The sequence below is a fragment of the Euwallacea similis genome, chromosome 13 (assembly GCF_039881205.1).
Source record: "Euwallacea similis isolate ESF13 chromosome 13, ESF131.1, whole genome shotgun sequence".
NCBI lineage: Eukaryota > Metazoa > Arthropoda > Insecta > Coleoptera > Curculionidae > Euwallacea > Euwallacea similis.
The window spans coordinates 4,372,146-4,387,883 of NC_089621.1; the positions used below are offsets into that span (position 1 = coordinate 4,372,146).

The 15,738-nt window shown below is 39.1% G+C and overlaps 3 protein-coding genes across 7 annotated transcripts in view; 1 reads left to right on the forward strand and 2 right to left on the reverse strand.

The window, feature by feature from the left end:
- The window catches only part of LOC136412835 (putative leucine-rich repeat-containing protein DDB_G0290503), a 47,917-nt gene that overhangs the window by 5,637 nt on the left and 26,542 nt on the right, over positions 1–15,738 (reverse strand). The window lies entirely within an intron of this gene.
- The window catches only part of RpL15 (ribosomal protein L15), a 161,544-nt gene that overhangs the window by 1,786 nt on the left and 144,020 nt on the right, over positions 1–15,738 (reverse strand). The window lies entirely within an intron of this gene.
- Positions 984–13,252, forward strand: LOC136412834 (protein cappuccino-like). Of its 5 annotated transcripts, none has more exons than XM_066396015.1 (18): positions 984–1,043; positions 4,704–4,962; positions 5,221–5,416; positions 5,470–5,683; positions 5,822–5,998; positions 9,270–9,445; positions 9,595–9,730; positions 9,793–9,914; positions 9,974–10,183; positions 10,233–10,626; positions 10,747–10,773; positions 11,365–11,540; positions 11,600–11,800; positions 11,929–12,072; positions 12,138–12,245; positions 12,295–12,580; positions 12,633–12,930; positions 12,979–13,252. In XM_066396015.1, the coding sequence occupies exons 2-18, from the start codon at positions 4,742–4,744 to the stop codon at positions 13,124–13,126; spliced, it is 3,234 nt and encodes a 1,077-aa protein (XP_066252112.1). In that variant the 5' UTR covers positions 984–1,043; positions 4,704–4,741; the 3' UTR covers positions 13,127–13,252. The 5 variants fall into 5 exon arrangements, with proteins under 5 accessions (XP_066252112.1, XP_066252115.1, XP_066252116.1 ...); XM_066396018.1 differs by having other exon boundaries at positions 10,236–10,626; XM_066396016.1 differs by lacking the exon at positions 984–1,043 and adding an exon at positions 3,401–3,798.

Genomic DNA, 15,738 nt, shown 5'->3' on the forward strand with positions numbered 1-15,738 from the left:
TTAAAAATATCATTGAATGTGTTTAAATGGTATAGGATGTTGTACATAAAAATTATGTTTATACCTTGAAAACGAAGGAACCTAACGCTTATCAGGGACTCTAGTCAAAAAAGTGCTTGAAGAAAGTATTAATTATTGTTCGATTTACCCTCGGGCTTTTCCCAACAATTTTGCAGCGAAAATGTGAACACAGAAAGTAATAACTGACGCACTATCAAAAAGTTTAGGCGGGGAAAAGGGGACATGATTCTAAAAAAAACAACCTGTAGATTTTCACAGTCGTCTATCATATCTTACGGTGAAGATTTTAAAAGTTCCAAATTCGAGCTAAATGCCTTATAAACTCTCAGAGCTATAAACAAAAAAAGGAAAAAAAAATTGAAACATCTTATATCTCAGAAACTATTTAGTTCTAGAACATGCTGCTAATGCAATTTAATTTTGGAACACTCTGTGTAATACATTAAGGATTCAGATCAGCAATTCCTTTGTCCAAAGATAGCAACTAAGATTAAGCGTGTCAATTGACAAGTTGTGTCCGCTTAAAATGACCGCTATCGCATGAAAAACTAGAAAGTATGTGTCCGCTCTAGCTTGGCGCGACTGAGTTTCTATGTTTTAGTGAGAGGCGACTTGCCTTCTTTCACGAATGGTTTGGTGAGAATAGTTTGTAAAATTGATTGGTAATGAACTCAACCCATTGAATCATAGATCGTTAATGGAAAGATCTGACGTCCATTAGATCGTCAAAAATATCCATTAATGATATTGTTATATCTTTCACCATTCTGCAGCCCAATCGGTTCCCTTATCAAATATGACACAATTGTTTGCCGATTTCTATTTCCTCTGACCCCCGTAATTGTAGCAAGATTTTTAATCTAACATTTCGTGCAGAAGTGTTTATGCTAAATATAAAATTATTAATATGGATTTCAGGCTATATCCAGAGGTGGCCTATTCGCTCATTTGATAATTAACTATTTTTGGAAATTGCTAATAAGTTCTAGCAAATTATGAGTGTTCATTTTCTTGTGATAGTGGTAATTGGTTGTTTCTTTAATGATCTGCAAGACGCGCTCAAGTTTGGTTTAAAGTGGATGTGAGGAGGTAAGCAAGGGGGACTGATTAGTAGGTCCATCCGAAATTTGTTGTTAAAGTAATATCATCTTTCAGCATGCAGTTGCGAGCTTGATACTAACATGGTGTTTCATTTCACTCTTCAGTGCTTACAATAAGTGCAGACTAACCCAAAAATTCCTTTTTTACCGAACTTGGTATTTCATCTGATGCAAGGCCGGCCTTAGCAAGTTTTGGCGCGCTCGGCGAAATTTTTAGTCCCCCCCCCCTCCAGAAAAAACGCTGACCACCAAAGTCCGTCGCCCTTCTTGGATGGTCACCCAACTTCACCTCCCCATAAGGTCGGGACTGACCTGAGGCCTCGAATCAAACACCATACTACCAACCATAATGTGACGTTGAAAAAAACTTTTTTAGTAAAACAGAAATCCCGCCTAAAAATTGCTCAAATTTTGGTACTTTGAAGAAGTGACTATTTGCATGACATAGCTCGGGTTGATTCAGGCTTTAATTCACTGCTGATTCACCAATTTTCTTTTCACATCTGTTTTCAAAAATCATTTCAAGACCGTCAAATTATGGTAAAATGAAAAGTATAAATGAAAATAATAAAAAAATGAATGAATTAATTAAAAAATATAAATATTAAATATTAAAAAAATATAAATATTAAATATTAAAAAAATATAAATATTAAATATTAAAAAAATATATATTTTAACGTTCTTTTGCGTGTTTGGATTAGAATTCTTTTCTGGCGCTTCGTCGACATCTGCAGTGGATGTTACTAAAGACAATGGACGAAGCGATTTTCCTCACTTGTCAACGATGATTGAGATGACAACAGCATCGTTCATTGTAGGTACAAAATATGAATACGATGAGCGATCCAGTTGGGGCTTGCTGCGTCAGTCATTGTTGGGAAGCATGGGAGGGCGCTTTCCCCCATTACCTCATCGCTTTTGATACTGTCCACCGCAGATGTAGACGAAACGTCACGGAATAATTTTCTTGAACCCTTCAAAACTTGGAAAACATTTTAAAACATCATTTGATTGGCCGTAGAAGCCTACACGTTCTGATTGATGGGAAATTCATAACTCCTTAGCGCCTATGCTACTAGACACCGTCAAAATCTTCACGATTCTCAAAAATATTTTCAGATTCAGAATCCCTTTTAAAAGCGGATTTTTTTAGAAGGAAAATTATTTTCTTTGGGAGGCTCCAAGAACACTGGAAATCAGGGCCGTCTCTATCATTACTGAAAACTTGAAGAATTTTCGTTGGGATATTCAATCTTTGCCTTCCTGCACTGGCTATTTTGTGTCCATCAAATGTACATTTTTCTTTCTCCTTTAAAGACAAACCGTCTCTTTCCACATTTCTGCAAATCTGTCAATATCTCTCGAAACTCCTGATATTTTTCCTTTTATTCGAAATATTCGTTTTTATCGATATTCTATTTATTTTCCTCATGCAAGCTTTCTGCCACTGCCCCTTTCCTATATCTCTGTTTTTCTCGTGATTTTAGAGGAAAAAGAATTCTTAGTTTAAGTTAGGCCTATGGACCAGCTTTCAAAGAAGTTGAATCGGTTTCCAGCAAAGAAGTAAACTGATTTCAGCCCTTCTGAGACGGGGAAAAATAGTAAAAATTGCACATATTTCCCACGATTTTTGACAATCCCGAATTGATTTTCTTTGCTATTGGAGAACGAGTATTTTCAATGCCCCATATTCCTTAGTACAGAGAAATTGAGCTGTTTTGGTCAAGTCAAACATTAAATCTGGTGTTTTATTAGCAGCATCAGTTAGTTTTGGCTGAATGTGGGCCAACTCCATTCACGTTTAACTCATTGAGGGCAACATTCCACCCTTACAGGGAAAATCGATTCCAGACAGTTCGACGGGGTTGCCGATGTCTAGGTTCAAACCTGCGTCCTCAAGAACTTCATGGGGGATGTAAAAATATTATTAATTTAAAAATAATTATTTGTCGATTTCTTTGGAAATTCGGGTTTCGTTTCAGGCCTTTGTGTCTCTGTAAATTGAGATCTAGCTGTATGCAGTGGATTTTTCGCACGCCCAGGAACACTGTCGTAGGTTTCCTGATTATCCTGTATGTACGATGTCACATGATGCTTGTAGCTAGCTGCAGGATTGTCCATCCCGTGTCATTAATCTAGCTTTTTTTAGAAAATCTCCCGCCTCCAGCTCCATAGCTCCTCGCACTATCAGCAGTCTTTGCTGCTGCCAACAAGGTCTCAGCAGTGAATTACTTTATCCAGTACACCTTGTTCTTGAGTTTAAAACTAATTAATGAATGATTGAACTAATGATCGGCACCACCTCTCTCTATTACCAATGTCTTGTTTTGTCTCAGTTCTATGAGCACAAACCTGCAACGTTGCAGGACCGGGCCCCCCACAATGTGACGGAAGTGTGTCTCGAAGCAGAACAGCCCGAAACGTGAAAAGAGTACTGCAATGGAACGAAAAAGTTCACGCATTACTGATACCCGACACAAAATTGTGAATTGGTACCGTGGTACGTTGACATTAGGCCGTTGTTTGATAATTGCGAGACCGTGAAACCTAATGAGTTTCTTCTCGTTTGCGGGAGTGCCGCGTTTTTGGCCGGCCCTGTAGGATCCAATATGTGCATCCGACTTTGACAGTTTCCTGAGTCCGAGTGGGGTTTGAAGCCTAATTTTCGTATCAGGTACTACTTGTTGGTTTATGTTTGTATGTGTGTGTATGTGGTTTTTCACGGTGGAAGTGTAAGGCCCTAGAGAAACAGGTAAATTTCGGGGTAAAAATTGGATCTTCTGGACTTCCCCTGTAACGAAACTGGTAGCCACTTGGAGTGAAGGGGTTGAGCAGGTACAGGAGGTATGACATGAACTACGTTCACCACGGAACCACTCCAGGAAGGTCATCGAAGTAAATTATAGCTGATGCACACTTCAGTGTGCGCCACACTTTAAGGAATTCTATCAGTTTTACAATTGAGAAATATGATTTTTTGAAATTTCACAATCGCCTAATTTTTTTTAATTTTTATCTTCCGTGTTCTCCGCAAGTGCACAAGTTGGGTGAGCTCTCAAGCATATCTGCGCGTCACCAGCTTCCAATTTCATCCTCTTCAGGCCCATCTCTAGGTCAAAAAAGCGACGACCACTCATCTTTTGAGTCCTCAGATAAATTTTTAATGAAATTTTCTTACATTCAGTTGTAGAATTCTAAAATTTAAAGTTTCTCAACAGTATCTGAGCATTAATTTTAGCTTCTTCCAAAGTGACTGAATGGGATTATTATGATATCTACCAACCCTCGTATTCTCCGCAAGGCTGGTGGAGCTATGAAGAATACGGGGGTAGCAGTTCTTCAACCAGGTTTCATCTTAAATAACTTTTACTCTTAAGAATTTCAGTGTTGAAATACACTTCTTAACTGTGCCAGTCTTTCTGTCGCGGCAAGCAAATCTAATAGGATTCTGCTACTGCCAATTTCTCCTTCTGAATCACCGCACGGTGATGGTCTTGTATGTATGCCCCGCATTAAACTCAGCTTAAATCCTTAGTTACTGACTCAAATCTGTAAAACGCGTGTAATGTTTTTTTGCAGAAGATGTCAACCAAACCTAAAAATTATTTCAACAACTAATGGGCAACCTACAAACTTCCGAGGGCGGCAAGGGAGGCGGCAAGGGTGGCCAAAAGGGAGGAACTCGACAAAAAATGAGGCTTCTGGGGGGCAAGAAATCGGCGAAAAACGAAGAATGGACGAGTGTAGTTCCCGAGGATGTTGAGGGGGAACCTAATGAGAAAATTCTGCCTTTGGAGGCTGATGTCGGGGATGAAAAGGGACCTAAAACACTCTCAAGGTTGGAATACAGTTGCATAGCTGAACCTAGTATTTGCTTGCAGCTTAGCATTGTTCAGATAATACGAATTCAACAAAGCCTTAATCTCGGTTTTTATCTTTCTATTGTAGGTTCTGGCCATACTTCGTTCAACCGAATAAGTAAAGTAACTGGAAAAAATGTTTCCTTGTTATTCAACAATTAATTCGATAATTAGATGTCATTGCCTAAAACTCTTGTCAGGTCTTTTCACTTGTAAACCATAAATTTTTCTGCCAGTTCCGACTCAAACTTCACACTGGCCCTCACTCCGGCTCCACAAGATTCTTCTCCCCCAGATATGCCCCCTCTACTAGAACCCGATGAACAGGTTTTCAGTTCAACGATGGAAAATGATGATTTTCACTCATTCTCCGAAGTCTTCCAGCCTCTCAATATTTTCAAGCTCAATGAATATCGTGCGAGAATCGACCAGGTAATAATACACCTATGTCCCTTAAAGTGCTAAATAAGGAAAAAACACTGCAGGACAAATCATCCAAATTAAGCAAACTGGGAGTGACGAAAACATCTCAAATCAGCCTGGAGGGAGATGGAACAGGATTTTCAACGGGAGTTTTAGAGCTTACAGATAAGGTGGATAAGAGCCCCTGCCAGAGCGCTGATGCAGTGCTCGAAACCACCTCAGAGGCCTCAGATTTATTCGGAAATGAGAAACATTCGCATCAAGCGATGAATTCAGGTCAGCAGCGTTTAGTTTCATATCATGTCTAGAGGCAATTAGTATGGGACGAACACAATTCGATATGGGGGCGTAAAACATCGAACTTGTTGTGCTCTTGGTTAGTAAAAAGTTTTTCCTTGCAAAGTGATGTTTTAGGTGTTCCCCCGTCATACAGGAGGCACATGTCAGTGCCTCTGGACACCAGTGGCATCGCAGAAGGGGAAAAACTGCAAAAGGCCACTTCTTTAAGTCGAGCAGAGTTGGAGGCACGTTTGCAGAGGCCGAAGTTTGTTCCCGAGAAGTTGGATTTTAGGTTGTACGAAAAATTCGAGGGTGAGCTTGAACGTTATTTCTTCCTTCTGATTAGTTGCCCTTTAGGCTCTTTTCTCTGCAAGGGTTCCATTTTCTTACCTCAAACAAAACGCTTCCTTGAGCAGCTATTTTGGCATAGAAAGGTTGAAATCTATGTATGTAGGGAAATCTTGGAGGTTCAGGTCTGTTTTAGCAATTTACGTCAGTTTAGGATTTTTTCTCATATACGTGCTAGCCAGAATTGACTTCAGGGAAGTTACTAACAAACTTAAAAATTGTGCGTTTTAATTACATAAATTGTTTGCCAAAATGGCCAATTTTTTCGTCATTTTTGAGAAGTCGTAAGCTCTAAAGTTTGTGGAAATTTGCTTTAAACCTCCTAATTTGGTAAAAAAGGAGGAAGTTGAGATTTCGCCATAGACTCTGCGGACACTGAGAGTTAAGGTCAATTCGGATTAAAGCCAATTTGGATTAGAGAATTTTGCGCTTTAAGCTCCAAGTTATTTTATTTTAAGCCTTAATTTCCTATAGCCATCCGCCATACTTTTTTCGTCAGTTCACTGTAGTCTCTCATGAAGTATTTACCAATAATTGCTATTACCTCAATTGGTGTCAATCTCTCAAAAGGTGTTCACTGCATACTGCATGTGCTTGAATTAGGTAATGCGTTCCAGCAATTAGTTACATAGTAAATTCATTATCTCGAGAACCACTAGAATGAGGATTACATATTTATTTTAATTGTCGTGTTGCTCCTCATCGGTCCTAAAAAAGTGTTACACGGAAAATCAGGCATTAACGGGGCATTTTAAACCCCCCGAGATAAGTTAATGTAGGTATTTTCCCCCAGCGTCGAGTTTCACGAGTTTTGTGCGACTCTGAAGTGATTCGACATAAACGCACCGCTAATACAGGGTGTAACACATCATCATGGAGGTGTTTCAGGGAGCGATAGTACTTTGCGAAGTAATAAAAAAATTCTAATAAACCCGGGCCAAAAGGGCGCTATTTTAGATATACTGGGGGCAAAGTTTATCAGTTTTTACGCTTTTTCACGTATGCCCTTAGTTAATTTTTTTTTAACTTAGTTCTAGCCTGTATATCGATTTGTTCAGAAAGCTTTAAATCATATTTCAAGCGGATTACCTGAAATTGGTCATAAATTAATAATTTCAATAAATTTTCCTTTTAGCTCCAGTCGTTTGATAATCTCGTTATATCGGAAGCGCAACTACACACTGATGTATTTGTCATGAAATGAAGTTCTACTCGGAGGTCAGCATCAGAAGTGCAACCCCCAAGGTCTTAAAATCGCTTTTCATTTTCCTGCTCAAATTAACATCGAAAAGGCGGACGAGGCGAAAAGGGCCATTCGCCCTTCGGTGGTCGGCCTCAGGCATCCACCCGCGGCCCTTGGAATTTATTTACCTACGACCAATTTTGAAAATAACTTCTACGCGCTTAATCACTGTTATTCTTCCAAACAGTCCTCAATCAAACATTATTACCACTCCAATGAGTGCAAAACCGGATTAATTACAACTGATAAACTGATGCCTGAAGGGATTATAGAAATTTGAGAATCATTCAGCTCGTAGACATATGGGTACCTATTTTTAAATTTATTTACTGCAACATTTTTTCCCAGTACCCGAGGTATCTATACGATAATTTCATAGATAGTTGGGTTTTGTGGTACGTTCCATGCGAATAACGACCATGTTTAGTCACTTCAACAATGAAGATGTAAATAAAAAACGGGACAAGGGCAGGTTGAGTTCAGTGTGTGATCAGGAAGTCACTGGTGTTGATGTGATTAGACACCGATGGATTAATGGTCATGAAAATGAAATTGGCTCGGACAGCAATGGTAAGGTAGTTATTGAAAACAACACAGTTTAAGTTCAAATTGGAAATGAACCCGAAGTCCATTTCCTCCTCGCTTCGCAATTCTAATTACAGGTTATTGCAAAAAGCGCCTAATGTTGAGATGCAATAACAATTTCACTTTCTACGCAACTGCTCTCCTCGGTTTCGACTGAAAAAACTTAACAATAATTAATTCCGCAATTAATATGGTTTAAAATAGTTAGTTATGGAGATGTGATTCACATATCAAGCTGCTTGGGCTAGTCAGAGGCGACCACTGACGTAAGTGTTTAAAAAAGTTTGTGCAATGGTTACTGCATTTGAATATCAGCAGGTTGTAGGCAGATTTAAGAGCGAATGATATTTTTCATTGTAGGAACTTTGTTGTGTTTGTCCGGCAAAGACAGCCTCAATCTGTCCATTCGTTTCCTTTGGGCAATGCGATGAAACCGGTTCATGTACTGGGCGTAACACATTATCATGGAGATATCTTAGGGGGCGATAGTAGTCTGCAAAATAATAAAAACGTGCTAATAGACCTATGGTCAAAACCGCACCATTTTCGATATACAGGGTGGCAAAGTTTCAATTTTTTCTCACATTTTGCCTCGTCTCACGCATGCCTTGAGTTATACTTTTAAGATTTCGTACACCTATTTTTAAAGACTTTCTACAACAACATGTGAGAATCGTCGGTAGCCATATACAGGGTGTTATGTTTTTTGGGTCATGTGCTATTTTATGCTTAGTATCTTTTTTTGGAGCACCCTGTGTGAATCTTGATACCGAATTAAAATTTCTTCTCTAGGTCTTTAGCTTTTTGGTCTTGTGCAGTATTTTCGTGTCTTGCCGTTTTCGTAGAATTTGAAAAAATATCGGTGCAAGTCAAAAATGTAAAGGAAGCAAGGAAGAAAATCATCCGGCTCAGTTATTGACTATCTGAAGCAATGTGTAACATTTAATGAAACTTCTTGAAATGAAAATAAATCTAAACGAATGCAGAATTATAAAAACTGTTGGAAATGTCTTTTAAAAATATGAAACTTTGTCGCCCTACATATCGAAAATGGTGGGTTTTGAGCCATTAGCATTTTTTTATTATTTTGCAAAGTACTATGGCTCCCTGAAAGATCTCCATGATACATTGCACCCTGTTTAACGACTAGTTCTTAATCGATGATGCATGCATACAAGACATTTAACAGTCAGTTAGAAGGCACTGTGTCAGGCTTGTTCCAGTATAATTTATCAACCTACTTCTTTCTTACGAGTCCTACAAGTGAACTTTTCGTCTTCTGAAACATGCTTCTCAGGAAACCCTGAACTTGCTTTCAAAGTAATTATTTTGTTACGCGAGCTTCGTGTTCCAGTTTCCCGAATCTACATTATGCATGAATAATTTCGTCTGTGTTCTTTCTTTCAGGCTACATGCTTGTCAACTGGTACATCTCAGAACTTAGCGCAGACAGTCCTGCGAAAATCCAGTTGGGAATAGCTGAGCTTAAGTTGCTGGCCTCCCAATTTTGCACCCATCTCTTAGCAGCCGGGGTTCTGAGGCAGTTGCCCGACCCTGGAGTACCACCTACGATAATTTTTCGGGTAAGATTTATGACTTATTTAGTTATTAGTTTAGTACCTACCATAAACGAATCCGAATTAACCTAATGCAACTCGCGCTTAATGGTGCGAGTAAAATTAATGGAGCTCAATAGAGCGAAGTGTTAAATCTTCTTATTCGTCCTTTAAAGCCTGACTGCATCTATTATTGGAGCCATGCCGAAGCCCCCCAAACTCAACCCCAAACTCCGGGACGACTGAGTACCATCTACTGGCCCCCCGCATCGCCCTGCGAAGCTTTGCCTGAGGATGTTGTGGATAACTCTGGTAGATGAAAAGTTGATAAAAAGACAGGAAAACTATAATAAAACCTTGAAAACTACCAATAGGCCACGACCTTTCCATAAAGTGCCGCCAGGAGATGAAAAGCTCTGCCAGGGATGTTGAAATCTTAGCCTTGGAAGAGGAGATCCGAAGCCTCCGTCAAGAAGTGGAGAAATATAAAACATTGGTACTGTCTATGTTTTGAGTAATATATGGTTTTAATGGTAATGCTTGGAAATTGTATAGATTGAGATACAGAACTTGACGACTTCGGCTGTAAAGGACTTTGAGTCTCCTGTTGAGGAGAAAGTTAATGGAGAGATACTGCAAACTGTTGATGCTGCTACCAGCCCTTTGGCTAAAGCGACAGTAGGATTAGAAAGTGAGTTTGGAACTCAAACCGAGGTGGAGGGAGGTGGTTCTAGGGAGGTGTTTACGCAGACCGAAGATGAAGAAGTAGGAATTAATGATGTTTAGAGAAAAAAATAATGAAAATTTGTTCCAGCAGAAAGAAGAAAGTTCAGAGGCAATTTCATCATCTCTAGTTTCTAATATCATACCACCTCCTCCTCCACCTCCGCCACCCTTAAGTATGGCTCCGCCACCACCTCCACCACCTCCTCCACCACCCTTACATGCATCAACTGTGATACCTCCTCCACCACCACTTCCATTAGCAGGTATGCCACCACCACCCCCTCCCCCTCCACTTCCAGGCGTTCTTATACCTCCTCCACAACTCTCTGCTGGACTACCTCCTCCTCCACCACCTCCTCCAGGGATGCCTCTCCCTCCTCCTTTGCCCGGAGTTGGAGGTCCAAGACCTCCTCCCCCACCACCTGGAGGGCCCTTACCGATGCCAGCACCTCCACCTGGGGGTTTCTTCCCTGTTAAAGCTGGTGAGTGAATCTTTTTTGCTTCGTTAGTATTACCTTAGGCTATTCTGCCCCTGGTTGGGGTAGAATAACATTTTTTCTGTTTTAGTTTCGTTATAAAAATATTATATATTTTTCCTTTAGGGTTCCAAATAGGTCCCTCCTATTTAGGTAAGCCATTGGTTTTCCTCATCATTTGCTTTGTCGTGGTAATGGCTTGGAATGGATCTGAATCGATGACTTGTAGGTTTTCAAATGAAAATGAACTGAAAATTTGACACATCTGACTTTCCTTAAGATGCTTGGTTATCGATGCGCTTTATTGCAAATGCTTAACGGAAAAAGTTAGGAAATAAATGCATTTTTGAGGATATAAGTTCCTAATATTTTTTGATTTTTGGACTGTAATTGTGCTGGATCGCGTATTGAATTCACTTCTGTGTAGAGTGCCTTGTAGGTAAAATCGAGCATATTTTATTTTTTGTCTTCGGAAATCCGGTGTGTAGAAATTATTGTGGAAAATCAAAAATTTCATTAATTTTGCAAATCATACAAGCGACGTAATTACTAACTTGCACATGCAATTGGCGGTGAACTGTACTAACCCTTAATCTTAGAAATAATCTTCATAGCTCTCATTGCAATACTGAAAACATCTTGAAAGTTAGAACCAGCCAAAGAAATCTTTAATGATGGTTCTAAACCTGTGATGAGGGGACGCTCCTTTTATTCTTGAACTTACAATATTACATTCGTTTTCAGCAATGAAGAAACCTCCCATAAACCCCCCAGTTCCTATGAAGCCGCTGTATTGGACCAGGATACTTGTTGCTCAAGCTCCAAAGTCTCTTGAAGACACTCTTGCAGTTTGGGACGAAGTCGAGGAACTTCCTATCGATGCACTGCAAGAAGATTTTACCAAACTTTTTTCCAGACAAGTAAAGAGTTATAAGTTGCAATGTAAGAATTTCTTGCAAGAATATATCTGCTATGACAGGTAATTACTCGGGTACCAACAAAAAAACAAGAAGTGAAGCCCAAGGTGGAAGTGGTGAAGCTTCTGGATAGCAAGAGATCTCAAAGTGTTGGAATTTTGGCTCACAGTTTGAGGCAGGATTTCAATGAAATTGAAAATGCAATTTATAGTTTCGATACCTCGGTTGTAAGTCTGGAAGCTCTTCAGCAAATTTATGAAGTGGTATGTATTTCCATGAAATTACGGGACACATTATATCAGGGGGGGAATCAGGGTGGCACATGTTTTAAGGTGCCATTCCCCCCTTGTACTATCATATACACACATGTATAAAACTGGAATGATTTCAGAGGGCCACACCTGATGAGTTGGAACTTATCAACGAACACCTTAAATCCAGACCGGATGTGCCATTAGATAAACCAGAACAGTTCTTGCACGACTTGTCGCTAATTGCCAATTTTGCAGAACGAATTGCATGTCTTTCTTTTCAGGTAAAATTTAATCCAAAGGACTCTTTCGATTTTATCTTTACCATGCATTTTTCTCTATTTTCCAGGTGGAATTTGAAGACGCCATAACGACAATCAACCACACTTTGGACAATTTTCAAAGCACTTGCGAGTTCCTCACTAAAAGTCCAGAACTCAAACGGGTGTTAGGATTGGTAAATCCTCCATTATCATCTATTTTTACCATTGAACCCAGTCTGTTAGGTTCTAACTTTGGGTAACTACATGAATGGGGGCAACGTGACTCGCGGCCAGGCTGATGGCTTCGGGTTGGATGTTCTCCCCAAGCTGAAAGACGTTAAGGGAAGTCAGGCAGGAGTGACTCTTTTGCACTTTGTGGTGAGCACTTACGCGAAGCGTTTAAGTAAAGAAGAAGACGATAGACCTCTACTTTTGCCTGTACCTGAACCTGGGGATGTTAGAAGAGCCATGGCTCTGGATTTTGACTCCATGAGGGGTCAACTCAACCAGCTGAAGTGCAAGCTGACTGGTTAGTTAAACGAAGCTGCTACGCGATTGCTTTCTAAAACGTTATTTGATAGAATGCGAAACGAAGACTGAGAAGATAATCGCGAATTCCACTCCTGAGAATTTGCAACCCTTCAAAGAGAAAATGGAGACTTTCCTTGAAAAATCGAGAGTGCAGCACGAGACCGAGTGCCAGAACCTTGAAGAATGCCACAAATTATTTATAACCACCATGAAGTTATACCTCTTTAAGCCCAAAAGTGGGGCAATGGAGACATTCGCTCCTGCAGGATTCTTCGAGTTGTGGCTGCCCTTCTGCGTAGACTTCAAAGATATATACAAGAAAGAGACTATTAGGATACAAACTGAAAAGTAATTTACAAATTTCCTTCAAACCGTATTCTTAAATCTGCTTTTTAGGGCTCATGAACTGAAGCGACAAGAATACCGAAAGTCAAATGCGATAAAAATTCGCGAAAACGGTCTTAAGACGAAGTACCTAAAAGCCAAGGCTCGTTTGATGGCCGGTTCCAGTAAATCACAGGAAGGTAGCCACGATACGCTTTAATAATTTATTTGTTTTATGTTAAAACTATGTATTTAATTTTACATTTTATACGTTGTACGTCAATGTGCGTAAACCGATGTTATATTTTATGCTGTAAGAGTTCAAAGATAAATTTCTGTTAAAGTATACGTGAGGTGCTTTCGTTTCCCAGAAAGGTCTGAGAGTGAACCACTTGAGTTTTGTGAATGAGTTGAGTTAGAGAGGTAAGTTAATACGAGAATGCCAAGTTTCGAAAAATCATGAAAAAGCTTTTAAACCGACTGAAAATCATATGTTAAAAAATGATCTAAAGTGATACTTATGCTGCAAGTGAAGCTCAGTCTCTGTTTTGAAATCTAGAGTCATTAAAATTATGTGAAAAGTATTTTATGCTTTACAATATAGCTTCAAATTTCAGATCCCCAAAAGGGCAGATTTTCTCTTGAATTGGAGCCTAAAACAAATTTAATAAATATTATTAAACATGTGGGTTTTTTTGTCATTTATCAAAATTCTCGGATCTCGGTTAAAACTCCTTGGAATGGCCCCTTCGAGGTCTCTTTCGGAATGTAGGCATATACCCTACAGACTTTATTGTAAAGGAGGAGAGAAGAATATGGAGCGTAACAGTCGAAGGCGACGCTGCAGGTCCAAAAAGAGTCGTGAATCGAATCATAATATCCGCGACGATCCTGACTATCGAGGAGAAGCAAGAGAAGATGTCGTCCCTGAGTAAAATTAATGAACTTCTTTCTGAAGTACTTATGAGTCTTCAGGAAAACACATTGCGGATGTCTCTATTGCAAGACCATTTCATACTATAGGAATTCTCACGTCCCACTCAAGCGAAGCTCAAAATTTAATATATATTTAAAAGACCAAAGTGAGTGTCACGCTCCTACGCATTCAAATGGGCGCCGCATTTATTTGATTGTGAGCGTGAGCGTCTCTTATCTCATAATATGAAACCAGACTGTTCTCCTTTTTTACGTGTGGTTTTCATATTTTTCCCTTTTTATAGCGCACGAGCAGGAGCAGGAGCAGATATAGCAGCAAGAAGAGGCGAGAGAAAAATAATATGTGCATCACAAACAGTGTGTGCTTATGCGAACTGTCGCAATCTTAAGAGTAAAGTCTCACATGCATACATTTGTATTTGCATGACGAACACATGGTGTATTTTGGTAAAAAATTTATTTTTCCTGGAGAGATAACATCAGCTCCTAACCCGAACTAACCAGAAATTGTTAATTTTGCAAGTTCGATTTTGGGCTTTACTACAATTAAATAAGATTTTATCTTTTTTTTTTTTAATTAAAAATGTATTGAGATTCAAATCAAAGGGTATTCTTTTTCAAAGTTTCTGATCTGAGTCCCAAAAATGAAGACGATAACGCTTTAGGAGACTGAAGATATAGGAGGTGCCTTTTTACTCTTCAACTACGTATCATGACCTAATATGTAATTTGTCAGCCCTTTCGACACTTTGATGTATACTAGTAGGTGAGTTCAGGTTACCTCAGGTTACCGCAGGTTAGATCACTAAAAAGCTTCTTAAGCCTATTAAAGAATATCCAATTTCATAAATTTTTAGTTAGTTAATTCACTAATCTAAAGGCCCTTTTTGACATTTGTGAGCCTCTAGAGGTGTTCTATAAAAGTAAATTAGAGTTAAATTATAACGCAGGCAAGCATTTAGCACGAATGTCGCGGTGGGTATCACTAAATAGAGTTCAAACTAAATTTCATATTATATATTTTAGAATTTTCTAATAAATTACTTACGAATTTAGGAGGTTCTTTCATGGCATTTGTGAGCCAATATTAATGCTCTATAGCTCCAATAAATTTGAACTGAGTCGGGAAGTTAACACGTAAATACTGAGCATGAGTTTGAAGGCATCCCTAAAGTGTCTATAAACCTATTAAATTGTGCAGTGTGGTGTAGGTAATAAATTTATGAATCTAGAGGCTGCGTTTCTGACATTTATAAGTACCTAGAGGTGTTCAATATCAGTAAATTGGAGTTAAATTACACCGTTAATGCTCAGGTATTGAACGCCAGTATCAAGGAATCACTGAAGATGCTTTTAAATTAATTTAAACTAATTTTAGTTGATTATTGGGTCGTCCACAATATCATTGCGTATTTTCCAATGTAAATGAAAGACATTTTTTTCACAAAAATCATAACTTTATTAAATAACGTGTTACCCGTTTTGTTCAATAACATTTCTTGATCTTTAGGGCAATTTCGTGATGCCGCACTCATAAGAATTCGATTTTTTTTCGGGAAAAAATTACGTTTTTACATCTTTACGAGTCGCGAAGGTTTTTCCATTCAGGACATTTTGCAGCGATCGAAAGAGATGATAATCCGAGGGTGCTAGGTTTGGTGAATAGGGTGGATGTGACTCCATCCAAGTTATAGCAATCTCTGGTGGAAGCACATCCACGACTAAATTGTTTGGTTCCTTGAGGAGTTCAAAATACGCCACACCTTTGGAATCCCACCAGACGGATAAGGTAACCTTTCTTTCGTGAATATTCGCATTTGGAGTGTTTTGGGCCGGTTTATTACGTTTGGTCCAAGATCTTTTACGTACGACATTATTGTAGATGATTCGTTTTTC